Source organism: Myripristis murdjan, chromosome 21 (genome assembly GCF_902150065.1).
Source record: "Myripristis murdjan chromosome 21, fMyrMur1.1, whole genome shotgun sequence".
Taxonomy (NCBI): Eukaryota; Metazoa; Chordata; class Actinopteri; order Holocentriformes; family Holocentridae; genus Myripristis; species Myripristis murdjan.
The window spans coordinates 26420700-26448185 of NC_044000.1; the positions used below are offsets into that span (position 1 = coordinate 26420700).

General features: G+C 45.5%; 3 protein-coding genes across 3 annotated transcripts in view; 1 reads left to right on the forward strand and 2 right to left on the reverse strand.

The window, feature by feature from the left end:
* The window catches only part of pde1a (phosphodiesterase 1A, calmodulin-dependent), a 28014-nt gene extending 14558 nt beyond the window's left edge, over window positions 1-13456 (forward strand). Inside the window, exons 4-16 of the mRNA XM_030081341.1 lie at window positions 38-220; window positions 1711-1777; window positions 2306-2422; window positions 3445-3585; window positions 4770-4870; window positions 5814-5939; window positions 6137-6238; window positions 7212-7332; window positions 7415-7496; window positions 8776-8896; window positions 9217-9401; window positions 9587-9793; window positions 13383-13456. Coding sequence (XP_029937201.1) covers window positions 38-220; window positions 1711-1777; window positions 2306-2422; window positions 3445-3585; window positions 4770-4870; window positions 5814-5939; window positions 6137-6238; window positions 7212-7332; window positions 7415-7496; window positions 8776-8896; window positions 9217-9401; window positions 9587-9793; window positions 13383-13456 — 1627 coding nt within the window. The remainder of the gene's footprint in view (window positions 1-37; window positions 221-1710; window positions 1778-2305; window positions 2423-3444; window positions 3586-4769; window positions 4871-5813; window positions 5940-6136; window positions 6239-7211; window positions 7333-7414; window positions 7497-8775; window positions 8897-9216; window positions 9402-9586; window positions 9794-13382) is intronic.
* A 2012-nt stretch (window positions 13457-15468) lies between these two features.
* LOC115380032 (trace amine-associated receptor 13c-like) lies at window positions 15469-17086 on the reverse strand. Its single transcript, XM_030081059.1, has 2 exons — window positions 16914-17086; window positions 15469-16796 (listed from the first exon to the last, which is right to left on the reverse strand). Exons 1-2 carry the CDS (start codon window positions 17084-17086, stop codon window positions 15989-15991), a joined length of 981 nt encoding a protein of 326 aa, XP_029936919.1. The 3' UTR covers window positions 15469-15988.
* A 4601-nt stretch (window positions 17087-21687) lies between these two features.
* On the reverse strand, window positions 21688-23037 carry LOC115380012 (trace amine-associated receptor 13c-like). Its single transcript, XM_030081027.1, has 2 exons — window positions 22865-23037; window positions 21688-22504 (listed from the first exon to the last, which is right to left on the reverse strand). The coding sequence occupies exons 1-2, from the start codon at window positions 23035-23037 to the stop codon at window positions 21688-21690; spliced, it is 990 nt and encodes a 329-aa protein (XP_029936887.1).
* Window positions 23038-27486: the final 4449 nt, after the last annotated feature.

Here is a 27486-nt window from a genome sequence, read left to right on the forward strand (position 1 = left end):
GTAATCCATGCTGTGACTGACGGCTCTTGGTCTCCAGGCGTCTGCTGGACAACGAGGATGAGCTCAGCGACTTGCAGGCGGAGTCGGTGCCCACCGAGGTGCGTGATTGGCTGGCGTGCACCTTCAGCAGGAAGATGGGCATGGCCAAGCGTCGTCCTGAGGAGAAGCCCAGGTTCAGGAGCATCGTCCACGCAGTGCAGGCTGGGATATTTGTAGAGAGGTAAGGACAAGGACACCCAGCACAAAGTGGCTCTGAGAGCCTTGTGGAAACAGCAAAGTGTCTCCTCTGAGCTCCATGTTGCTCTTAAAATGAGCTGAGCTCAGCTGCAGTGCTGCTGCGTTGCTGAAAGTGACTGGGCAACAAACAGCAGCTCTGAGGTCAGTGCTGCAGTTTCTCTGTTGTCTGAAGCTCATTATCAAGACAGTGATGGTGGCCTCCATAGGGGGCGCCGGCGAGCGTCCGCTCTGCTTGTCCCACACACAGGGACGCTGCTTCACCTCAGGGAGCTCAGATGGAGTCCTGCTGTCACCGTAGATGATCTGTTCGTGAGCCTTCACTCGGTGCACGAGCAGATCCGTCTCCTCTGCAGAGAAGCCTTCCTTCTTACCTGGAGAATCCTCCATTAGAACAGCAACCCACCAAGGTGTGACACACCTGGCTGTTAAAGGGGACGGGAGACGGCGCTCTGATTGGTTTACTGCATGTTACGCCCAAAACACAGCCAGGATTCATGAAGAGACTCAGTACAAGCCCAACATTTTTGGCTGGAAGGAGAAACACACCTTCTTTTAAAAATTATGACAGATAAATTTATATGTATGTAAATGGCAATATTTGTGGAATCTGCATCTTCATCAGTCAAGTAAAGATCTCAGTGGGAATATTGTCTTCTTTGGAATGAAGGTTTTTTAAATTATTTAGAATACACTGCAATATTTTTTTTTTTTGAAAGTTTGACTCGGTCATATCACACTTGGTTTCTTGGCTTCCCTCTTTTGTATTCCTCACATCATCTATTTTTCATTTATTTCACTCCCTCTTTTCATGCGTATGCAAATGTATGTACATTTATAATGCATATAATGTGATGAGCTCGGTGAACAGATGTAGTTGTGTTATGCAGGTTCTCCTCCATACTGACAGCAAAAGGGACAAAGAAAGAAAGACTAATAAAAATTTGGAGGGGGGTCTAAAGATAAACACCTTTTATTCCTTTATCATAAGAACACTGTAAGACTTCTGAGCTGCTGATCATATTAAAAATCATGAGGTCTAATTCAGTCTGATGTTGTTAGTGTCTAAGTGAGCCTGGCTGATGTAAGGATGTTATAATTATTTTTTTTTATATATATTTTAAAATCATGACATTCAACATCATTAGTGTCTACAGGAGTGTGGCTGGCATTATCAGTTCAGCTGCTGCAGCTTAATGACGCATGAAATCAGAAAATATCTATCTGTTGCTTACACACATCTCCATGGAGACAGCACTGTGTGTGTGTGTGTGTGTGTGTGTGTGTGCGTGTGTCTGTGTGTAGAACATAGTTACCATAGCTACAAAGACCCCATCCTGGTCATAAACTGTGGGGGAAGAGTGCTTAGAAAATGTGTTTGTCTGTTATTGCCTCTGTATCAATAATGTTCTTTCCTTTAATGTGTGTGTGTGTGTGTGTGTGTGTGTGTGGGTGTGGGTGTCTGTGTGTGATCAGGATGTACAGACGGACGTCCAACATGGCGGGGCTGACCTACCCCCCTGCGGCGCTGACGGCTCTGAAGGTTATAAAACACATTTCTGTTTCCGTCACTTCATCTTCATCATCTGAGCTCACCTGCTGCTGCCTGCCGTTCTCTTATTAAACATCAGACACACAGAAAACATCAAACAACTGATAAATCAGTGTATCAGGCCCATTGTGTGGTTGGGTCATGGAGCCGGGGGAAAGGGAGGATAATATTATGAGAAGAAAACTCATAAAATCATTAATTTACAAGAAAAAAACTCAGATATTCTTGCAGATTAAAGTGGTAAATTTATGAGGAAAAAAAACTTGGTGTGTTGTTTCAAATCATGTCAGATCAGCAGGATTTTCTTCTGACTGAATCCCACAGGAGGAGAAAAACTGCTTTTCACTGTTTTTTTCTTGTAACTGTGTGGCTTTATAATCTCAGAACTCAGAAATCTGAGTTTTTTCCTCATTAATCTCAGAGTTTTTTTTTTTTTCTTGTATATTTATGACTGTAATCTTGGAAATTCAGAGTTTTTTTTTTTCTCTCTTTGTCTCTTTCTGATTGGCTGTTTTCCAGGAAGTTGATCAGTGGTCGTTTGATGTGTTTTCCTTCCATGAAGCCACCGGAGACCACGCCCTCAAGTTCCTGGTCTACGACCTGCTGACCCGCTATGACCTCATCAACAGGTTCAGGGTGGGTGGAGCTAAAACTCAACAGGTTCAGGGTGGGTGGAGCTAAAACTCTTCAACAGGTTCAGGGTGGGTGGAGCTAAAACTCAACAGGTTCAGGGTGGGTGGAGCTAAAACTCTTCAACAGGTTCAGGGTGGGTGGAGCTAAAACTCAACAGGTTCAGGGTGGGTGGAGCTAAAACTCCTCAACAGGTTCAGGGTGGGTGGAGCTAAAACTCCTCAACAGGTTCAGGGTGGGTGGAGCTGAAACTCCTCAGCAGGCTCAACAGTTTCTGAGGGTTGACAATGTCGCATGGTTCCCATGTGTCCTGGAAATCCTGGAAACTTTGTTGGCTAATTTTCCAGTCATGGAAAACACCTGGAAAAATCCAAAACCTATAAAATGTCCTGGAAATCATCATGAGCTCCTGGAAAATGATCAGCCGAGAGTTTTCCTGAGCTCACGATCCACATATTTACCCGCCAACGCCCGGCTCGAGTGAAGCCTTAAAACCATCCAGGGACTGACTGCTTGGGGCAGATTATTCTAGATTATTCTAGATTATTAGAGAGTTTTGGGCTAAAACTGCACAGGTCACTTTTTGTTCTGCAGTTGGAGGAAGGGATAAAAGGCTGAGGATGAGGATGGTCAGGAGGAATGAGGAGGTTGGAGATAAAACTAGGGGAAAGGTCACATTGTGCTTTATATGAAATCAATAGAATCTTCACGTTTATTCTGGATTTTACTGGGAACCAGTGGAGGGAGGCAGGAACAGGTGACCAAGTAATAGTCTGAACCAGCTCTAAAGGATTTAAAGCAGCTTGACTGAGGCCTGTGTGGAGGGGATTACAATAATCTGGACGGGATGAAAATGAAAGTATGAATCAGATGAAGAGATTTTTGTGATTTCTTGGTGTGTCTTGGCTGGACAAGCTGGTCAAAGGTGATTCTCAGCGGTGGGTTAGATATTAGAGTGAAGGTACTTCAGCACACAATGTCTGGTGTAGTACATGCAGTACATGCAGTACTCTCGGTGGTGTGTTCAGGTCCCAGTTCAGGCTCTGGTCCAGTTTGTGGAGGCTCTGGAGTCGGGATACAGCAAACACAGGAACCCCTACCACAACCTGATCCACGCTGCCGACGTCACCCAGACCGCCCACTTCCTGATGTTACACACCGGGCTGATGGTAGCACACCCACACACACACACACACACACACACACACCAGCACACACACACACACACACACCAACACACACTTCTAGTAGCTCATTCTGCCTTTAAGCAATCAGACAGTCACACTGACCAGTAATCGACCAGATACATGATGGTGGTGAAAAGGATCTACAAACAGACATGAAATACATATCAATACGCAGGCCATAATATATGTAAACATAGCTGCAAATGGCAACTCTGGCTGCTTTGCAAACCAAAAACAAATAGCAATTGAAAGTTTCAGCAGCTTCGTTAAAAATATCCACCCAGTTTGGTGACGTTAGGACAAACCATCATTCATTTATGGCCAAATTTGCCCCAAAGTGGCGCCCCCTATTGAGCAATTTCAAATACAAATACACACGCGGTTCAACACTGCAGCTTCTGCTCATCTTGGTCCAATAATGATCCCCAGCAAATAATTCAAAAAATTCAAAATAGTGGAACATCCTTTTTTTTTTTTTTTTTTTTCAAAATTTTGATTAATTATAGCGCCCCCATCAGGCTAATCTGGGTTAGCATTTTCAAGCAACTTCTAATCAATATGCAAAACATCATGTCTCTACCATTTACCATCTGAGGAATTTGCAAAAACATCCCTGAAGAAGAAAAGAAATAATAATGAAGCACAGATGATTTTGATTGATGTATGAACAGTTGATTGACAGTTGAACAGTTGATGACCAAACGATAATAAATTTGAGGGCCCATACCGTAAATTACATAAAGTTTTATAATGAGTTTTATAAGAGCCTGTGAAATATATATAATTTAAATAAACAGTAAATTTCAGGGTCAACAGTATATATTTCATGAATTAAAGACAAACAGCATAACAGAACACTTGGACTTACAATCCATCCAACCACAAGACCTGTTTGTATCTAGGTTTTACTGGTGTGTGTGTGTGTGGCGTTGGAGGGCAGTGTAGCTTCCTGATGAGTTAGCAGGTGCAGTTTTGAGGCGTTTCAGTGACTGGAGCTCAGGATGTTGGCAGGAATCCCACACACATACACACACACACTGCCTGATGTTACACAACAAACTGGTACTACATACACGGCTGATGGTAGCTGTGTGTGTGTGTTTTTTGTGTGTGTGTGTGTGTGTGTGTGTGTGTGTGTGTGTGTGTGTGTGTGTGTGTGCGCACAGCATTGGTTGAGTGAGCTGGAGATTCTGGCGATGGTTTTTGCTGCAGCGATCCATGACTTCGAACACACAGGAACCACCAACAACTTCCACATCCAGACCAGGTATGGTGCGTGTGTGCATGTGTGTGTGTGTGTGTTTTTTTCCCAAAGTCGGTGTTACGTGATGGCCTGTTTGAGCATTTCCAAAACTTGGATGGGTGTGAAACTCCAAATTTTGCTGAAAAAGACACAGAATCCTCCTTCGACTTTTGCACACAAACTCACAGAGCAGCTGGTGGTGTTTCTGTGGTTCTGTTGTTCTCTGGTTAGAACCTGGAGAGTTTTTTGTCTCGGGATCTTGTTTTCCTCTGAAATGAGACGGCTGACGTCTAAATTGGCCATGTCCCGTTACTTTCCTGCAGTGCTCCACTAGCAGGGTTAGCTTCAGTTTTAGTTCCTCTTCAGCTGGAGAGAGAAGGACAATGTCATCTGCAAAAGCTGTAATTCTAATTTTTTAAACACTCAAGCGCTTCATTTTGAAAGTAAGGGCTGTGCGTGTGTTTGTGTATGGTATGAGTTTGACTCCGTTTTCCTGTTTCTGTGATAACACTTTATAATAACCATCATAACAAATGGTAAATTGATAGTTTAGTTATTATTTATTTTATAGTTAGCAAACAAGCTAACAATAATTAATAATGTTTATGTATTACACAGTAAAGTATTTATTGTTGCACACATTATAATATTTAGTTTACTACAGTCAGTATTTGTTAATGATCCCCAGATGATCTGGAAACCTTTCATAAATTATTTATTAAACATGTACAAACATCACACAGACAGATGGAGCAGAGATTTTATTCTTTGTTCATGTGTAATAACTGGTTTGTAAACATCTATAAACATTCTGATGGTTATTGTAAAGTTGTTACAGATGTTAATAATACTTGGTAAATAGTTAATAATTGTTGTGTAGCACAACTTTCAACATTATTTGGTTGGCCCATGATGGTAAAGCTCGGTAACTGATCAGTTTATTGATGAGCTGATCGATGGCGTTCAGGTCGGACGTGGCGATCATGTACAACGACAGATCGGTGCTGGAGAACCACCACGTCAGCGCCGCCTACAAGCTGATGGCAGAGGAGGACATGAACATCCTGACCAACCTGAACAAGGACGACTGGAGGTCAGCACGCACACACACACACACACATACTCACACTAAAAATAAATGAAGGCTGACAGAACTCGATAGATAAATATATTGATGATACAAACATGTAGAGTGTAAACAGGGCTGCACATTGTGGTTTGTGTGTGTGTGTGTGTGTGTGTTTGTGTGTGTGTGTGTGTGTGTGTGTGTGTGTGTGTGTGTGTTGGCAGGGAGCTGAGGGCTCTGGTCATAGAGATGGTGATGTCCACCGACATGTCCTGTCACTTCCAGCAGATCAAGACCATGAGGAACACCCTGACACAGACACACGGGTCAGTACTGCACCCCTGACCTCTGACCCCTGACCCCCGCCCCCCACCTCAGCTAAAATACATGCAGGCTCTTCATTTTTCTGCAGCAGAGTCTGTCACTCAGGTGAAAGGTAATGAAGCCGTCATTTTCTCTTTTGCTGCTGCAGGATTAGCTCTGATAATCCCGTAATCCTATAATCCTTCAAACGTGCTTTTCACAGACGTTCAAATTCGGTGGCAGTTTTCATTTTCAATCCTGATAAATCAGCTTTTAACATCAGAACGCCCCCAAATTCACATTCATTAACCCCCAGAGTGACACCTCGGCACTGACAGACAGATGCTATTTGTCTGGTGATGCAGATCCTTTATTTAAATTAAGAAGGCACAGAGATTAGTTTGTGGAAACAACCAGAGTTTCTAGTTTTACCTCTTCATGAGGTAAGAGCAAACAAGAATTTGGATCAATGAAGTACATCTATCTATCTATCTATCTATCTATCTATCTATCTATCTATCTATCTATCTATCTGTCTATCTATCTATCTATCTATCTATCTATCTATCTATCTGTCTGTCGATCTATCTTTTCAGGGTTTAGAGGGTAACTTTTAAACTTTATTGCATTACCGTTGGCACATAAAAACTGGGATTAGTAACATAATCTAAATTAGCCATTACTCAATAAAGTTTGATTTCCTTTAAAAAAAAAAAAAAAAGACAATTCAAGAAGTTTATTTCAGACTTGTTTTCCATGCAGTATTATAGACGCCTCTATTTGCCTTCTATTCTGAGTTTGTGGCCAACCCCCCATTTTGCGTATGGCCAGGCCATTTGATGTTCGTGTCGAGCTCGGTTACTGTGGTCCTGTCCCAGGTCAGGCTCGGTCCAGGACAGGTGTGGTCCGGGACAGGTGCGGCCCGCTCCGCGCTCTCGAGAGCCAGCTACCCGTCTTACCTTGCCAACATTTCGCTCTCCGTGTTTCTCCCTCCAGGATCGATAAAGTCAAGGTTTTGTCTTTGATGCTTCATGCGGCAGACATCAGTCACCCAGCCAAAGCCTGGCCGCTGCACTACCGCTGGACCCACAGTCTGATGGAGGAGTTCTTCAGACAGGTACACACACACACACACACACAAACACACACACATACACACGCTGCCTCAGATGATGTGATGATTGTCTTATTTCCTGCAGGGAGATAAAGAGGTGGAGCTTGGCCTTCCTTTTTCTCCGCTCTGCGACCGCAAAGCCACGATGATCGCCCAATCACAGATCGGTAAGGAAATCCATCAATCAATCACATGTAAAATACAGATCACTCTTCCACCAATCACAGGCAGGCAAGGACTACTATTAAAGCAGTGGAAACGTGTTCTGTGGAGCGACCAATCAGGCTCTTCTATGTGGCGGTCTGATGGACGAGTCTGGGTTTGGGGAACGCCAGGAGAACGTTCCCTGCCTGAGCGCATTGTGCCGACTGTGCAGTTTGCTGGAGGAGGGGTCACGCTGTGGGCTGGTGTTTCTGGGCTCGGCCTCGGCCCCTCAGCTCCACTGAAGGGAAATCTGAACGCTTCAGCTCACCGACACATTTTGGACAATTCTCTGCTTCCAGCTTTGTGGGACCAGTTTGGGGAAGGAAGGCCCTTTCCTGTCCCAGTATGACTGAGCCCCAGTGCACAGAGCAGCTCCATAAAGGCGTGGCTGGCTGAGTTTGGTGTGGAAGAACTTGAGCGGCCCGCACAGAGCCCCGACCTCAACCCCATCCAACACCTTTGGGATAGAATGGAGACTGTGAGCCGGGCCCTCTGGTCCAACATCAGCGTCTGAGCTCACAAATGCTCTTCTGGATGAACGGGCAGAAACTCCCCAAGGGAATTGCCAGTTCTCTTTTACTGCTCGGGAACATATGTGTACCTTTTTGTCTGTGAGAGAGGTTCACATAATTACCTTGAGGTCCAATAATTAACCCTATAGGGGAACCATTTGTGTAGATTGTACTTTGGCAGTCAGACTCTTGCTGAGCCCTTGTTTCTGACAGTTTGCTGTATCAAATCAAAAATCAAATCAAATCAAAACATTAAAAAAAACAAAAAACAAAACAAAATCATGCTCAATGAGCTGCCAGCTTTGTTTCTCCTGAGCAGTATTACAGCTCCGGGTATCATAATTCATTATAGCCCATTTTCAGCAGGTATGTTTGCTCCGTGCAGTCAGGTTTACTCAGGGAAAGAGCATTTCTGCAGCACTGAGATGTGCAGTGCACAGCTGTCCTGTGTCCTGCCTGAACCAGCTCCTCAGTTTACTGACACTGAGTCAACACTGACACCTGCTGGTCAGGAGGGAAACTGACTGTTAAGACACCTGCTGGGATGAACTCAGTTTATTATGTGTAGAAATCAAGAGACACTAGGACAGATTTATTTATCCACATGGTAGAAAGTCATTTTTCACAAAGTGTTCATAAGTAATCAAAATAAATTAAAAACAAACATAAAAACCCACATAAAAATTATATATTTTTTCTCTGTTTTTCCTCCTCTGTTGTTGCTGTGCAGGCTTCATAGACTTCATCGTGGAGCCGACCTTCAGCGTTCTGGTCGACACGACGGAGAAGGTGATTGGTCCTTTGATAGAAGAGGAGAGAAAGGCCAGAGAGACTGGAAACAGAAGGTCTAGGTACTTCTACTGCTATTACTACTGCTACCACACTAGAGCTTTGATCAGACCCGAAAATTCAGAATGATGCCCCCCTAACCCAAGAAAAAAAAAATCTGTCTGAACCACACAGCAGTTTTGGGCTCAAACCCATATTTCTGCTCCAAAAAAGTGTGATTCCACCCTGAGTGCACATCCTCAGCCAGCGTGCCTGTGGCCTGACCTTACAGCGAGAGTGATCAAAGTACTAAAAGTAAAAAAAAAATGGAGAAATGAAACATGAAACAATGGAGGAATGAGCTAAAGAAATATAAAGTAGCCCTGACTGTCCTCTCCTCCAGTCTGACAGGAAGTGGCTCAGTGACCGTGGAGGCGGTGCAGAGACACAGCAGTAATCGCCATGGCAACAGTGATGACGGACAGATGGACTTTTCTCTGACAGCCATCGACCTGCCAGCTCTCAGGCTCCGCCTCTCCGGCATCATCGCCAGCAACAAGGAACGCTGGAAGGAGCTCGCCGTGCACGGTACAGACACACACGCACGCACGCACGCACACACGCATGCACACACATGCACACAACATCATCACTCTGTTTGAAATGTTTTATGAATTTGATATTTGTGTGCGTGCGCGCGTGTGTGTGTGTGTGTGTGTGTGTGTGTGTGTGTGTGTGCGCGCGCACGTGTGTGTGTGTGTGTGCTGGCACAGAGCTGGCCACCAAGGATCAGGAGGAGAGCCCTGAGAGAAAGGAGGAGGCGGAGTCTAATGCAGACAACAAAGACAACCAATCAGATGCCTCACCCAGCCACAGTGCCCCTGACAGACAAGCTCCTGACCAATCACAGAGCCCCGATGCCTCCTCGCTCGATGACGTGCATGACGACCACGCGGCACCAGACCACCGCACCTGGAACGGTGCGAACCCGCTCTACAGACAGACAGGCAGACAGACAGACAGAGACAGGCAGACAGACAGAGACTGGCAGAGAGACAGAGACTGGCAGACAGACAGACAAAGACAGGCAGACAGACAGAGACTGGCAGAGAGACAGAGACAGGCAGACAGGCAGACAGACAGAGACTGGCAGAGGGACAGAGACAGGCAGACAGACAGACAGACAGAGACTGGCAGAGAGACAGAGACAGGCAGACAGACAGACAAAGACAGGCAGACAGACAGAGACTGGCAGAGAGACAGAGACAGGCAGACAGACAGACAGACAGACAGAGACTGGCAGAGAGACAGGCAGACAGACAGACTGGCAGAGAGACAGACAGACAGACAAAGACTGGCAGAGAGACAGACAGACAGACAGAAAGACAGAGACTGGCAGACAGACAGACAGAGACTGGCAGACAGACAGACAGACAGACAGACAGAGACTGGCAGACAGACAGATGGACAGACAGACAGACTGACCCAGACCACTGGACCTGGAACAGTGTGAACCCGTCGCCGGCCGTTCAGCCTCTGTAGATCTGACTGTTTGCTCCCTCACTGGCTGTCTGTGTGCTCCCACTACCTGTCTGTCTCTCCATCGATGGTGCCGTCTGGTCGTCCTGTGACCGAACAGCCCTAAATGCACCACCCACTCCTGATGGGAAGGGAGAGAAAACAAGCGCTCCCTGATGCCAGCAGGTTACAGTGACTGGTGCTGAGTCTGTGACAGACAGACAGGCAGACAGACAGACAGACAGGCAGATGGACAGACAGAGAGAGAGACTGGCAGAGAGACAGACAGACACAGAGACAGACTGGCAGACAGACACAGAGACAGACAGACTGGCAGAGAGACAGAGAGAGAAAGACAGACAGACAGAGAGTCAGACAGAAGCAGACAGACAGATAGACAGGTTGTATGTGAGACAGTGTTTGAAGGGCAGCATGGTGTGCTGACTCTAACTCTTAGTTTGCTGCAGCTTTACCTTTAAAACACACACACACACACACATGCACTCACACTCACACTCACACACTGACACACACACACACACTCTCACACTCACACACTGACACACACACACACACACACACACACACACACACACACACACGCACAGACACACACAGAGATGACCAGGTGACCAAACAGTTCACTGTCTGTTCTGCACTCCTGTTCTACCACCTGACTGACGTGTTGTCATGGTAACTGCTGTAGGGGAGGGGCCGGCGGAGGAAAAGGAGGAGGAGGAAGACGAAGTGCCTGAAAATCCCTGAAGCTGCTCGGCAGAGGTCGCGTCTCCGTGGCATTCGACGTGGCAGGACGCCCCGCGGCACAGCGGTGACGCCAGGGTTCACTTCAGCACCCTCGGCTTCAGCGCCGTCTCAACTACAACCCACCACTGTTGAAGGGCCAAGACCCCTGAGGGCCCCAGGACCGCCCGTTTGGAAACCCCTGAAACACCACGACCCATTGATTCAGATCAGACAATCAGATTAAGACTGGTAAACAGACTTAATCAGTAAATATTTTAAGATGTTTCTAATTAGTGAGCAGCAGCTTCTCTCTCCGGCTTCATGGTACATTCATCAGTGATGATTCAGTCAAAAAGGTGTTCATGTGATATTTGTCATCTGAGACATGGAGCAGTTTACTGAGAGGAAATTTTAAAAAATTATAGCTCTAAGTCTTAACATGGGTAGATGAGTGACACGAGTGAGCAAACAACACACTATCCAAAAAAAATAAAAAAAAATAAAAAAAAATATGGCTACAGCTAAGACAGGTTTCTGCTTAAACAGAAATAACATAAACAGAAATCTGATAAAAACATAATGAGCCTTGTAGCTGCTACTGAGGAGGCCCAGACTGACCGGCTTTGTTTTTGACCTGTTAATCTCTGGAGCTTAAAGGGATGGCAAACCCAGTTTTCTGATTTAGAATCGAGTCCGATCTTCGTCATCCACCAAGATTAGAGAAATCCCAAAATGCAACTAGACCAGATGGCATCCGGTGGCCTCCAGGCCCTGATCACACAGCCACAGATTTCCACAAAGCAAAGGACAGACCAGCATTCTCATATCTAGGACTCGTCCTGTGCAGGGTTTCACTATAACTGTGGTAAAACAGTTTTAGGATCTGCATTTTCTACAGTAATTTGTTCCAACAAGGCTGGGCGGGCTTTAGTTCCCCCCGCAGGGTGGCAGTCTGGACCCTGAAGACCAACCAGCCGTCCAGCAAAATGTCCTGCCGCAGCTGAAAGAGCCACAGCTAAAACTGGCACTGCATCAACATGTTAGCTCATGTTTATCTGATCCGGGAGAGGACGGCCCTCTAGTGAAGCTTTCGTCCAATCAGGTGCAGCTAGGAAGTGTTTGCATGTTTGTGGGAGAGAGCAACTGCAAATCATCAGGAGTGGCCACGCCCATCAAGCAGCACGACACTGGCTCTGCGTTCCAGTACTCATACTACCATACTATTTAGTAGGCAAAAAAAAGAATTAGTATGTCCCAGTACATAGTATGTCAGATGCAGTATGCCAAGAGTACCAGGATGTTCTACTACATCCGGTCAGATTTCACAGTATGCATGTCAGCATGCTGCTCTGGCCATTCTGACCCACAGCGGAAGTTATGAGGCACTGACTGAGCTGCGTGTACAAGCCACGCCCACATACAGACGACAACACACACACACACACACACGGCACTCACCTGGCTCAGGTACAGCAGCAGCGACAGGAAGACAGAAGATCAGAAATATGACAGAGGACAGCGCAGTATGAAACAGCACCACCATTTTGACAACAACATTCAAATGTGGCGCTACGGACGGCGGCGGAAGTGAGCAAGAGGGTCGGAGGTCAGGGAGGATGTATGTAGTGCGTCCCAATAGTATGCATACGCATGCATACTGCATGCTACACTGCATACTTTGTAAGGGCAGCTGCAGTACATACTAAAAGTAAAAAGTAGAAGTATGTGATTTAGAACACAAGGTTGATGACCAGCAGGAAGGCCAGATGGCTCATTAGTGTTGACGTCTGGACATTAGCCGCTAGTAAAGACACCAGCAGGTACACATCAGGTGGCTGACTGTAGAGAGCCAGTCAGTCAGTCAGTCAGTCAGCCAGTCAGTCAGTCAGTCAGTCAGAATAACAAGATGAGGTGGAGGTGAGGAAGTTTCCATGAAAAAAGCTGCAGTCACAGCCGCTCTGTTTGTCTGCTCGTCTGTTCGCCCCGCAACTGAGTGATGACACATCCTGCTGCGATCTGATTGGACAGTGTGACAAATTGGCCTCGTTGTTCCCTCCCACACTACATCAACAAAAACATGTTGGGAAAATGATCAGGACGTCCCAGACTGCATCTGGAGATCAGAACATGACGTACTGACCCTTTTTTTACTCAGATCTTGACTTTACTTGATGTGGGACAGATGACGTGCGTCTGGTCCGAGGTCAGTTCATCACAACAGCGTCGCCAACATTTTAGATCCGCTCTGATTTTGGATGCTGCCACGCCCCGTACCGATTCTACCCAGTGTTGTTTCTGTGTCCCCAGCAAAACCAGCAAAACCACTGCTCTGGGACTTCAGATTCTCCCAGTTCCATGATGATTTCTACACCCAACGATGACATGAAATGTTGTGAGTTTACCATCCCTTTAACTGAAGCTGAGGTGAGCTGGTCGGAGGCGAGACTGAATCAAAGCCAATTCATGCTTCTCTTGAGGGTTTGCGGCGCTCACGGCGTGTAGAGTCCGCTCTGTCCTCGCTCGTGTTTGGACTCGATTGACCAACAGCGTTTAAGAAGTCTGCATCGTGGCCGTGTGGCGGGAGCAGGAGCTTTGGTCTAAGCCTGACCACGCCACCCTGAGACCTCCACCCGGGACATACTCACACTTTCATAAGACGTGAGATTATTCAGGGTTTAAGAGCGTTCTCTGGTCAGGTATACAGCACGTTTGGAGTATACGTCTCAGTTGGGGTTTCTACCACGGTTTGTGACACACAGCCTCTTGCCTGCTTAAAAAACAAACAAACAAACAAACAAACAAACAAACAAACAAAAAACAGGGCAAACATTTAGCAAAGCTCAGGTAAAGATGCAGTTACAAAATAAAAGCCCACATTTCCAGTTGGAAGGAAAAACACACCCAACATTATGAAAGAGTGGATATCAGCTGCTTTGAGTCTGCATGGCGTCACGGAAATGGGAAAATTAGTGGAATATTCATCCTCATCAGCTTAGTAAGAGTGTTGTCTTTTTTGGAATAAGGGCAAAAATATCTGAATATTTTGTGCATGTGTCAGTGTGAGGAACTCAAACTAGAAAACAACAAAACAGCATCACGGCCGCAGGGTGCAAAAGCCATATTTGTGTTTAAATGTGTTTTACGGTTGAATCCTCCACTGAGAGCGGCGGTCCAGCCAATCACAGCAGCGCCACACGGTCCGCGGTGGTTCAGAAAATCCAGACGTGTTCACCAATTCCAGCCGCACAGACCGCAAGAAGCATGAATTAGCTTTTCCGGCATGGCGTGGCGCGGCGTGGCGCGTACGGCCACTGCAGCCGAGTTGCCGCTGCTCAGGCAGGGATGTGGTTGTACTCCTCTACGCGGTCAGGCCACCGTGTTGCTGTTGCTGTGAGTCTTGGCTGTGAATGGTGAGGAGCAGTGTCCTCCCGAGCATCACCATGGTAACTTGGGCGACAGAATCACCCGGTTCTATAGCAACGGCCCCTGGAGCTGGAACAGTGAAGCCAACATGGCCGACAGTATAAAGTGTGATTGTCAAATTCTTTAAATCCATGGCGCTGAACAGCACTGTGTTTGTTGATGCAATGTGAGCTATAGTCGTGTGCTCTGTCCCTGGGTGTGTGCGTGTGTGTGTGTGTGTGTGTGTGTGTGTGGAGGTGTGAATACTGTACAGGTGCTCTCTGTATTAATGTATTTATTAAACATGCAGAAGTCCAGTTCTCTCCGTTCTCCTGTTTCTCTTCTGTTTCTTCACACTGCAGCAGAAAGTCTTGTTTGTTCTGTTCAGATAATCAGAAGGTCGCATATGGCGGCGGCTGCATAATTAGTAATTTTCTAAATATTTTTGTTTGCTATTTCACTTCATTATATCTCAGTTTTGGCCTCTGATATTGTGAGGAAAATGAACACAAAACGATATTGGTGCCGTATTTTGTGAAGTGATGTTACTTTCAGTTTCCCTCAGTGATGCAGATCAGGCTTCACCTCCCTGGCAGTAGAGGGCGCTGCACTCCTCCCCCACACGCTCTGTCCGGTACATTTCAGCTCGATAGAAACGTCACAGAGCCAAACATACCGAAACTTCGCCTCATTTACTTTCCTACCTTGGGTGAAAGGCAACGCCTGGCACACAAAGAAGGTGAAAACACTTAAGTGGTTTGGATCGACTTCAGTTTCAAAGAATCCTATGAACCAAAACAAACAAACAAACAAACAAAAACAGGTTAAAAAAAAAAAAAAAAAAAGGTAATTAACTGAAACTGTATTGTGTGTTTACAAAACTAAGTAAAATAAACTAAAATTATGGAGAAAATGCCTTTATTGGTTCATCTGTCATCAGTGAAGACATTTTTTAGTTTTTCTTGCACAACAAAAACCTTTGTGACCTTTTTTGAAACTCACCCCTGACAAATACCTTAAACAGGGAGAAAAGACTAAAACTGACAGTGGAACTAATAAAAACTAAACTAAAACCTGAACTAGACATAAAGTAAAACTAAGCTGAGAATAAACAGCCTGAGCTAAAACAGCTGGACATGATGTGCATGTAGTCCAGTCTAAGGTCTAAATGGAGACTTTGTCAGACAGAAAGATTGATGACTGTATAAAAGAAGCATCACCTGTCAAAGTGCCTTTGAGCAACACAGTGAAGCAGTCAGCTAAAGGCCAGAATATGTAAGAATAGCTGCTTCTGTCACTGAGGCTGAGAATAAACAGCAGTGGGAAACAGAGATGCTCTGATGGTGAATATTTTACAATATTGACTCATATCTTAAACATAAGAACCACAGCATGTCCGCTTATTTTTCCAGACTTGTTCAGGCTTTTTCAGTTCAGTCCATTGACTCATCAAAAAAAAGAACATTTTGATGTTTCCTCCGTCATATAAAAAGTCTCCACAGCCTCTCTCTCTACAGCAGTTTGGTCCCACGGGAGTTGGGCTTTAGGATTTGAAATGAAACTATGTGTTTAACAGCTTTCCTAAACCAGGGGTAGAAAAAGGCATAGATCACAGGGTTTAGACAAGAGTTTAAATAGAACACATAGGTCACAGCAGCTGTAGATGAGACAGAGACTTGACCTGCCAGAGAGATGATGTAAAATGGAAAGAAGCACATTAGAAACACAACTACGACAACACCGAGAGTCCTGGCTGCTTTCAGCTCCGATTTCTTAGCAGTTCCAGTCCCTGAAGGCTGCAGAGTGACAGACACAATGTGGGATCTCATGGCACGAGCCTGAGACACAGCCACCACAAACACTCTCATATACAGAACTATGATTACAGTAATAGGGATAATAAAGTTTAAAATAAAGTCAACAGCTCCTGTGATAGAATTAATGACAATCACACACTCTCCCTGGCAGGAATTAGACCTGCCTGGTTGCTTCAGGGTATCACTCAGAACCAGACTGCTGTACAAAACAGAGCAGATCCACCACAGACAAACAGAGATTTTAACTCTCCTCAGAGTGACTTTGGTGGGATAACACAGAGGGTCACAAATAGCCACATAGCGGTCGACTGATATGAGCACCATGTTTCCTATTGAGGAGGAGGTAATGATAAACAACACAATGGGATACAAAGCACACATTAAATCACCCAGAAACCAGCAGGGCCTTATACGCAGGATTTCAAACAGCAACAAGATTCCCACAAGGAGGTCTGACATAGCCAGGGAGAGGAGGAGGAGGTTGGTGGGGGTGTGCAGCTGCCTGGAGACAAACAAGAGATTTGTATTCATCATGTTTGCAGAATCAGTTGATTGCATCACAAGTTTTCAAGCATTATTCAGCGTTCAGCAGAAAACTGATAAAAATTTCCAGTCTCACCTGTAGTGGGAGATGGAGATGATGACCAGCAGGTTGAGAGCCACAGTGAGCAGAGACATGGAGGACAGCAGGATGTAGATGATCATGACCCAGGATTGAGGATGTGTGTTCTTCCTGCAGGAGGTGTTGAGGAGGTGTGGAAAGCAGAGTTCAGCTCCTTCCAGGGTCTCCATCATCAGAGAGAGAGGAGGAGAGGAGAATCTGCTGAGGTCTGGCAGCTCTCTGAACAAAACTCTCTGTCACACAGATAATTTATCTCCTTTTTGGCCCTCTCCTTATCCTTCCCTCTCCCCATTTTCCCCTTCAGAGACTGATCTCGCTCCTCCCCTACTTGGATCATCTTCATCACCTTCATCACGCTCTTTTTCCCTCCATTTCTCTTCTTCCTTACATCTCATCTTCCCCTGAGCCTCCCCGCATCTTCATCAACCTGCTTCCGTACTTAGTCAATTTAATAGACATTCTTTTTTTATGACAATTACAACACTTACCAGTAATTGCATAGAGTTAACACTGACCAAAAAAAAAAAAAAAGCAACTCATCCTTGACATCCAACTTTACGGCTTCCATCGTCCTGACCTGCTACGATTACAGAACGGTTAGAACAGAGCACCCAGTTCTGCTGCAAGAGCCTACAGGAAACCAGTTCCTGGTTCTCCTATAATTTTCTCAAACTTAACAGTGACAAAACTGAGCTCCTTCTCATCGGCACCAAATCCACCCTTTCAAAGATAAATAGTTTCTCCATCTCTTTTGACAACTCCTCAGTTTTCCCCTTTCATGTAAACTGTGCATTCCCCCAGGTTAAGAGTCTGGGTGTCACCCTTGACAGTACTCTATCATTTCAGTCTCACATTAATAATGTCACACGGTCAGCTTACTTCCATCTACGAAATATCTCACGCCTCCGCCCATCCCTCACACCCAACAGCACTGCTATCCTGGTCCACACTCGCATCCCGTCTCGATTACTGTAACTCCCTGCTCTTTGGCTTACCTGATAAATCCATCCATAAACTGCAACTTGTTCAAAACTCCGCCACCAGAATCATTTCTAGAACCCCCTCTTCCAGTCATATAACACCTGTCCTACAGCAGCTCCATTGGCTTCCTATCAAATACCGCATTGCCTATAAAATCCTTCAACTCACCTTCAAGGCTATCAACAACTTCGCCCCTCAGTATCTTGCTGAGCTCCTTCATATCAACATACCCACCTGTACTCTCAGGTCCTCCTCCTCCATCCAATTAACCCTTCCACCTGCTCGCCTATCCACCATGGGGTCGAGAGCCTTCAGCTGCTCGGCCCCCTGCCTCTGGAACTCATTGCCACAGACCATACAACACTCAGACTCTGTCACTCCCTTTAAATCCCGCCTTAAAACTCACCTCTTCAGACAAGCCTATGCACTTTAATCTTGTGACTGGAATGACATTACTGTTGCACCTTACTGTTGTTTTATGTATTGCACTTTGTTTTTCATTGATTATTATGTTTTATTGATTGTTTTTATTGTCCTTTGGTACGGTGACCTTGGGCGTCCTGAAAGGCACCTTTAAATAAAATGTATTATTATTATTATTATTATTATTATTATTATTAAAAGAAAAGCCAGGCTACGGCAGGTGATGTGGACAAGGCCAATGAGTTCAACCAGTTTTATAATAGGTTTGACACAGCGGCCAGGGTCTGCACTGCCTCATCAGCACACCCCTCCACCTCTCCAGCAGCAGCCCCCGCCCCTACACCGCCCTCTCTTCACTCCTCCAGCCCCAACACTGCAGCTGCAACTCCCCTGCCTCCTAGCTCCCCTCCCTTCTTCTCTGTAGATGAGGTGAGGATGGAGCTGAGGAGACTGCGACCAGGGAAGGCGGCTGGCCCAGATGATGTGTGCCCGAGGCTGCTGAAGGTCTGTGCGGACCAACTGGCCGAGCCTCTCCAGCGGCTGTTTAACCTGAGCCTGCAGGTTGGGAGGGTCCCGGTCCTGTGGAAAACTTCATGTCTTGTGCCGGTCCCCAAGGCTGGGTGCCCGGCCGAGCTCAACGACTACAGACCGGTGGCCCTTACATCACACATTATGAAGACCCTGGAGCGGTTGATCCTCCGTCACCTGAGACCACAGACCATACACGCACTCGACCCCCTGCAGTTTGGGTACTGGGAGCACATTGGGGTAGACGATGCAGTCCTCTACCTCTTACACCGGGCCTACTCCTACTTGGATGAGCCGGGGAGTCAAGTGAGGATTTTGTTCTTCGACTTCTCGAGCGCCTTTAACACCATCCAGCCTCTGCTGCTCCGAGAGAAGCTTGGACTAATGGGAGTTGAACCTGCCCTCACTTCCTGGATCACTGACTATCTGACTGGAAGACCACAGTATGTCAGGTTGGGAAGCTGTGTTTCTGAGACGGTTGAGAGCAGCACTGGTGCTCCGCAGGGGACTGTGCTGGCTCCGTACCTGTTCACCCTGTACACATCAGACTTCAGCTACAACTCACAGTCCTGCCACATTCAGAAATATTCTGATGATACAGCTATTGTGGCATGTGTGAGGAAGGGGCAGGAGGCGGAGTACAGGGACCTTGCGGGAGCCTTCAGCAGCTGGTGTGAGAGGAACGGCCTGATCCTAAACACCAAAAAGACCAAGGAGATGGTCATGGACTTCCGCAGGTCTAAGCCACCGATGCGGCCAGTCAACATCAGGGGCGAGGACATCGAGGTGGTGCAGTCCTATAAGTACCTGGGGGTGCACCTGGACAGCAAGCTCGACTGGTCTGTGAATACAGATGCGGTCTTCAGGAAGGGCCAGAGCAGGCTCTACTTCTTGAGGAGGCTCAGGTCCTTCGAGGTCTGTGGGGAGATGCTGGACATGTTTTACCAGTCGGTGGTGGCGAGTACCATTTTTTATGCTGCTGTCTGCTGGGGAGGCAGTGTGACGGAGAGGGACACCCGAAGGCTGGACAAGCTGATCCAGAAAGCTGGATCAGTGCTGGGGAGGCACCTGGACTCACTGGGGATTGTGGTGGAGAGGAGGATGCGGACCAAGCTGTCTGACATCATCGACAATATCAACCACCCCCTCCACCACACCCTGGTGGCGCAGGCCAGTAGCCGCAGTGGGCGGCTAACTGCGCTGCGTTCCAGGACTGAGTGCCACAGGAGGTCCTTTGTCCCTACTGCCATCAGGCTGTATAATGGCTCAGTCTGGGACAGGGGCCGCTGACTCCTTTAGCTTATTTATTACAACTCAGGCTGGACTCTTTTATTCTATTTATGCACTTTAAACCCCTTTTTTCTATGCACCTTACACAGTTTTACAGTTTTTTACAATATCAGACTCACATTTGTATTCTCTGTCTGACTGAGTGAGTGGCTGCCTTTTTTTATATGGTATATGGTGTATGTATTGTTTGTCCCTTATGGTATATGTATGGTATATGTATTGTGTGTACTACGAGCTATGTGACACAGAGAATTTCCCTGAGGGGATGAATAAAGTACCTATCTATCTATCTATCTATCTAAATCCCCGACTCAGGGTTTGCATGCCCCCATGCAGCAGCACCAAGAGGAGGGACCAATGGACTGTGGCCGTGACATGCTTGGCCTCTCCTGGGCTACCACTTGTGGCAATCACATTGTCCTTGTGGCCACAAAATGCATTACTAAGTCAACTGAGGCAGATGCCATGGCTGACCAGAATGCCGCCACCACTGCCAAGACAATGGTCAACAAAATGGTTGGCTGTTTTTTTGCACCCAAAGAACTAAAAGGCCACAACTTCACAGCCAGGGTCTTTGGTGAGGTCTTCCAGTTGTTTGGCATCAGGAAAATGTGCACCACTCCCTCCATCGCCACCGTGATGTGCTGTTGGAGCATTTCAACCAGATTTTTGCCACCCAACTTGCAAGATGAGTTACATGGTAACATCATGTTTTAAGGTTAATGTTGCCTTGCTAGTGTCTCTGTGTGTGCCATGTATGCTGTTTACTTCATTTAATGAAGACTGCTCAGCTGATTTCTGTCTTTTGAGTCATTCTTATGGTAAAAAGCCGCCAGCTCAACACAAGATACATTTGCATCATGCTATATTTTGAGATGTTTAACCCCTCATCGTTCCGGACCTCTCTTAGACCCAAATAGAACATAGACCCACATAGAAACACATAGAAGTGCTCAGCAGTATGTGTTAACTTATTGTAGTCATAAATCAATAATAAAGTGTTAAGAGTGTATAAAGGTTAGAACATTATGATGTTCCAATCCTTTCCAAGCTGAGGCTTAATATTAGACTGAGCATGAATTCTAGGTGTACACATGTTTCAAATTGGCAGCAAACGTGTGTCCACCAAGAGCAAAATATCCTCTCCAAGTCTTACTCAGTTATACACTGAAATAGTTACGTCTCATTTAATGTAAGCAGGGATAGCAGAGTATTGCTGAAATGCTCAAAACATTCAGATAAATGTCAGATCTATATCATGAACAAAGAGTGGTTGGTTATATTGTTAGATGTAATACTAAAAATTAACAGCAGAGGGTGACACAGATTATCTGATAGATGCCAGAGCTTAGAAACATGGCTTAAAGTATGGTGTCTTTTATATGTGTGTCCTGACTTTAGGCTTTTTGAATTAACTGAATTAAAAAGCATTTAGCCTATGGAAAAAAAAAAAAAAAAAACAAAACAAAAAACAAAACAAACAAAAAAAAACAAAGAAACAAAACAAAACAAAAAAAAAGCATTTAATTCGAGTTAGTCCACAGCCTCTCTACAGTATGCTGGCCTTACAGGAGTCAGGCTGCAGGATCTGAAGTGAAACTATGTGTTTAATAGATTTTCTAAACCATGGATAGAAAAAAGCATAAACCACAGGGTTTAGACAGGAGTTAAAATAGAACAGCCAGATCTCAAAGGCCACAGCTGAAGCAGTGATCAAGGTGTCTTGGCCTGTAAGAGAGGGATAGTAATAAGGAAAGAGACATATTAGAAACACAACTATGACAATCCCGAGAGTCCTGGCTGCTTTCAGCTCAGATTTCTTAGCAGTTCCAGTCCCTGAAGGCTGCAGAGTGACAGACACAATGTGGGATCTCATGGCACGAGCCTGAGACACAGCCACCACAAACACTCTCATATACAGAACTATGATCACAGTAATGGGACCAATAAATGTCAAAATGAGGTCAACAGATCCTGCAATGTAGTTAATGATAACAACACACTCTCCATAGCAGGAATTATATCTGCCTGGTTGTCTCAGATTATCATTTAGGATTAGACTGTTGTAGAAAACAGAACAGATCCAACACAGACAAACACAGATTTTAACTCTTTTCTGAGTGATTCTGATGGGGTAACGCAGAGGGTCACAAATAGCCACATAGCGGTCAACTGATATGAGAACCATATTTCCTACTGAGGCAGAAGTTAGAATAAAATCCACAAAGTAATACAGAGTGCACAGGAGGTCACCCAGAAACCAGCAGCCTCCTATGAGGATTTGACCCGGCATCAGCAGGAGGCCCACGAGGAGGTCTGACACAGCCAGAGAGAGGAGGAGGAGGTTGGTGGGGGTGTGGAGTTTCCTAGAGAGAAACAGGAGCATTATATTTATTATGTTGCTGTTATCTTATGTAAAGAACAGAGAAACAACATCCTCTGCTGTAAAGAGTTTTTTTTCTCATAGGTGGCGAAGAAAATCCCAACGCCAAAAGGGGAACAACGGAAGAAATCTTTTGAAGGATCACAGCGAGTCAGAAGCATATTTCAGCTCAGTCAGGAGTGTAATGGATGCTAAGTGGGTCATTGTTATTATTATCAATAGCAATATGAATTATCGAGCATTCAAGAAATACAAGAGAGAGATTTGTCATAATCCATGAGCCGTATGCACTTGTAAGTCTTCCAATTTTATAAAGAATCATGTGGAAGAACTATCTGGCCACCTGTAGTGAGAGATGGAGATGATGACCAGCAGGTTGAGAGCCACAGTGAGCAGAGACATGGAGGACAGCAGGATGTAGATGGTCGTGGTTTCAGAGCGAGAAAGCATCGGCTTCCTGCAGGAGGTGTTGAGGAGGTGTGGAAAGCAGAGTTCAGCTCCTTCCAGGGTCTCCATCATCAGAGAGAGAGGAGGAGAGGAGAATCTGCTGAAGTCTGGCAGCTCTCTGAACAAAACTCTGTCACACAGCTGATTTATCTCCTTTTTTCATCTTCTTGCTGACTAATGTCCCTCCTCCGCCTCTCCTCTCTGCATCATATTCTTCATCTCCATCTTCATCACTGTTTCTGCTGCCCTCAAGGATCAAAGATCACAGATATCTTTATTATCTTTGAGGGACAGTTTGTTGTAAAGCCAGCAGTACTGCACAATCAACAGACAAACAACAAATTAAGTTCAACATAAAAAAAAAAAAAAAAACACATTACATTGTTTACAAGGCCAGCGGGAGCCAGGACAAATGAGTTCTTAAATCTGTTGAGCTGCTTGAACAGGGGGTGTCTCTGATCAGCCTTCTTCGAGCTCCTCACCTGGCACAGATGAATAAGGTCATTCAAGCTCATGTCTGGAGTTCTGCTGCACACTTTGACAGTGACCAATGCCAGCTGACAGAGGAGACTCTGAGGACAGATTCAGTAAAACAAGAATAAAACATTTTCATGAAGAAGTTGTCAGTGTTGAAAGTTGTGAATTCTGAATACCTCTTCTGATGGGCTTTTCTACACACAGCATCCACCTGAAGTTCAGAGGGCAACTGCATCCACCTGCCACCAAGCCAGATTAATCATTTTCTCCTGCACTTTGTGGACATTTCCCTCCACCTGTACCTGTCTCTGTGCTGCTTTTTAAATGATGCTGGTCCATCCATCCGTTGTCCAAACCGCTTATCCTCACAAGGCTCACTGGGCGGAAGGCAGGGAAACACCCTGGACAGGTTGCCAGTCCACTGCAGGGCAGACAGACAAACACTGACATTCACACACAGGGGCAATTTAGTATCTCCAATTCACCTAACCTGCATGTCTTTGGACTGTGGGAGGAAACCGGAGTGCCCAGCGGAAACCCACACAGACACACACAAAGGACCCTGGGTGGGAATCAAACCCATAAAGAAGAATAGCAGGAACCTCATGGTGCATGTGTAACACTGTCTGTTATGGTGGAAGTTGGCCAATCGACACCGCAGCTCCGAGGTAAAAGCTGTCTGTCAGTTTGCTTGTTTTGGATTTGATGATCCTGAACCTTCTGCCAGATGGTAACAGGGATTCTGTGGGCTTTCTTTTTGAGTTTGTTGGTGTAGATAATGCCCAGTCCAGGGAGCTTGAACCTGATGATGCACTGGGCCGCCTACATCACACAGTAGAGGCTGTGACGTTCTGCAGCTGTGCAGCTGGCATTCCACACTGTGGCGCTGTCGTTCAGGATGGACTCAATGGTATTTCTGTAGGAATTAAGAAGTAGTTTTGGAGGTAGTTTAGCTCGCCTCAGTGAGAGAGCCAGGTACCAGCTCCTGGTGCCCCTGGGGCCCCGTGATGCCCCTGTGTGGTGTGGCTAAATGGAATCAGAGTTGCAAAGATGCTGCATTGGCTCTGGTCCCACTTCTACCGGCCAGGCTGCAGACAAGATGATGAAATGAGACCAGTGTAACCAGGGTACGGACTAGAAGTGCCTGACTCAGGGTTTGCATGCCCCCATGCAGCAGCACCAAGAGGAGGGACCAATGGACTGTGACCGTGACATGCTTGGCCTCCCCTGGGCTATCACTTGTGGCAATCACTTTGTCCTTGTGGCCACAAAATGCATTACTAAGTCAACTGAGGCGGATGCCATGGCTGACCAGAATGCCGCCACCACTGCCAAGACAATGGTCAACAAAATGGTTGGCTGTTTTTTTGCACCCAAAGAACTAAAAGGCCACAACTTCACAGCCAGGGTTTTTGGTGAGGTCTTCCAGTTGTTTGGCATCAGGAAAATGTGCACCACTCCCTCCATCGCCACCGTGATGTGCTGTTGGAGCATTTCAGCCAGATTTTTGCCACCCAACTTGCACGATGAGTTACATGGTAACACCATGGGCTCTATTTTCCCGGCGCAGCGCAGGGTGGCGCAGTGAGGCGCACCCCGCGCAAAGCTAGTTTCGACCAGCGCAACCCGTGGGGCGCACAGTTTCGTATTTTCACAGACCGAGGTGTGCCGAGATGGGAGTGGCGGCGCAGCAGGGGGGGGGTGCCGACAGATTCAACTTGGCTCAGTGACATTTTCGTGCCAAAAGGCTTCGCCGAGGTGCGCCAAAAGCTCGCCATCTGAAACCACGTCTACTTTCGGCGCAAGGCGCAGCGGGGCTGGCGCAGTGGAATTTTGGCTGACAGGCGGGCAGTGCGCACAAGTCACCATAACCTCACAGATTGTCAGGCACGGTAAAAATGCAATAAATACCCACAAAAAACACAATTCAATGCTATAATCTCAATCAGCACATAAATGTATCCCCATATCGACTGTCCCGTCACAACTGATGTCAGATCAAAGGAGATTGGCACCGTTTGGCATGCGCAATGGAAACCCAACCTGATCACCTGTCAGTCAAACAATGTGTCCAGTATGGTGATGTCTTTTTTCCAGTCATGGTGTCTGGCGCTGCTCCTGTTAACTACACAGTTCTTCTTCCATATATATAAATAAATATTCCACACTGGGTTTCCGTTATCCGGTAATGTCCGGTGAAAATATTCCCTCTAAGCACAATTTGAATTTTATTAAAACAGTCAATTTTCACGTAATTTTATTTTATTTATTTATTTATTTATTTTTAATAGCCTGCGTGATCCCTGTCTCCAGTGTAACAGAGAGAGAGAGAGAGAGGTTTCTTTCTGCAGAACCGGATCAAAACAGTGGAGCGAAGTCGCCTGGGGGAGAACAAGGTCACAAGACTGATGCGCATTGCAAGTTGCGGAGAGACACTTGAGACTTTCGATTTTAATTCAGCTGCTGAATTAAGTTTTTATTGCATCAATCTGATTTCAAGTTGGCAGCACGCAGCGTTATTAAAATGGTATGAGCCAGTTTTTTTGTTTGCAAATTGTAGTTGCAGTTGTTTGCAATTGTGTGCAATGTTCATGTTAAAAGAGCACAGGCTTGTGCAATATTTATTTATTTATTTTAGACGTCACGCATGTGAGTCAATTGACGGCACTCGTTTTATTTGATATAGCCTACTTTTCAGTCAAAAGATTACGCTATAAATTGACATGCCTTGATATCATTCTTATATAGCCTGCATATAATTTTAAGCTCAATAAATTCAGATAATATTTGACCGGAATTTCAAACATTTGTCCGGGAAATTGAAAACCTGTCGGTCATGTTGTCCGGTGCCAATTTTTTTTTTAACGGAAACCCTGATTCCACACATATCGAAAATGTAAAACGCATCAATTCCTTGCCAGACTCTGGGTGTTTAGAACAGCAAATGTAAAAGCTTTCATGAACCAGATTTTGTTTTAATCTCAAGTATGTCCTTGCATCAGTAAGTGATGGAGTCGAAAGTTGCAAAACAAACATGTATTTATATGAATACGGCGAGGATTATCCTTTGAGGTAAAAACATTCATCAAAAATGGGGGCTTCACAGTTAAATTTATATTTGCTCGTAAAAATCAATACTTTTAACAGACGGTGACAGAGCTGGAAAAAGAGAGATGCGAGGCAGGCAGGTAATGGAAAGACAGGGGAATGAAGAAGACGAATGTAAGGATAAATGCATGGATGGATGGATGGATGGACAGATGGATGGCAGGTAGCTCCAGCGACATTCCAGCAGCCAAGACTGGCCTCTTTGTCCTTAGTGTGTGTTGCGGCTGCTCTCTTTCTCCATGCCAATTGTGTGAACGTTCATTACGCCTTCGCGCAGCGCATTTTAAAGGCGAGGACAGGGGCTCATTTGATTGGTTTAAAGTGAATCGGCTGTGTCAAACCCACTCCACGTCTTCTCTCCTCCCTTGCGCCGGTAGGAGGAACGGCACAGTAGTTGCGCCAAGGCGCATGGCGTGCCAAAATAGCAAAATCCACTTGGCCACACCCAGTTGGCGCAGCTGTGCTGCGCCTCTGCCTCGCCTGGTCTGCGAAAATAGAGGATTCAAGGATTCAAGGATTCAAGGAACTTTATTGTCATACCAGTTCACACTTACATGCTAGTGGTACGAAATTAGCACTCAGGTCCCGGTATAAGCCAAAAAAACCCCCCGGAAAAAAAAGACCAGAAAAAGAAGTGTAAATATAAGTGTAAATATAGAATATAAGATATATAAGATATATAACAGTATATATATATAGGTATAAACAGTATATATAAACAGTATAAACAGTATATATAAACAGTATGTGTGGATATAAACAGTATGTAAACTATAAACAGTATATGTAAATAAATGTAAACAGCATATATAAATGTAAATAAAAATATAAATAAAAATATAAATAGTATATATATAATAAGTATAAATAAACAGCCTATATATAACTAAGTAGTATATGTGTAATAAATAATAAATATAATATATATATATA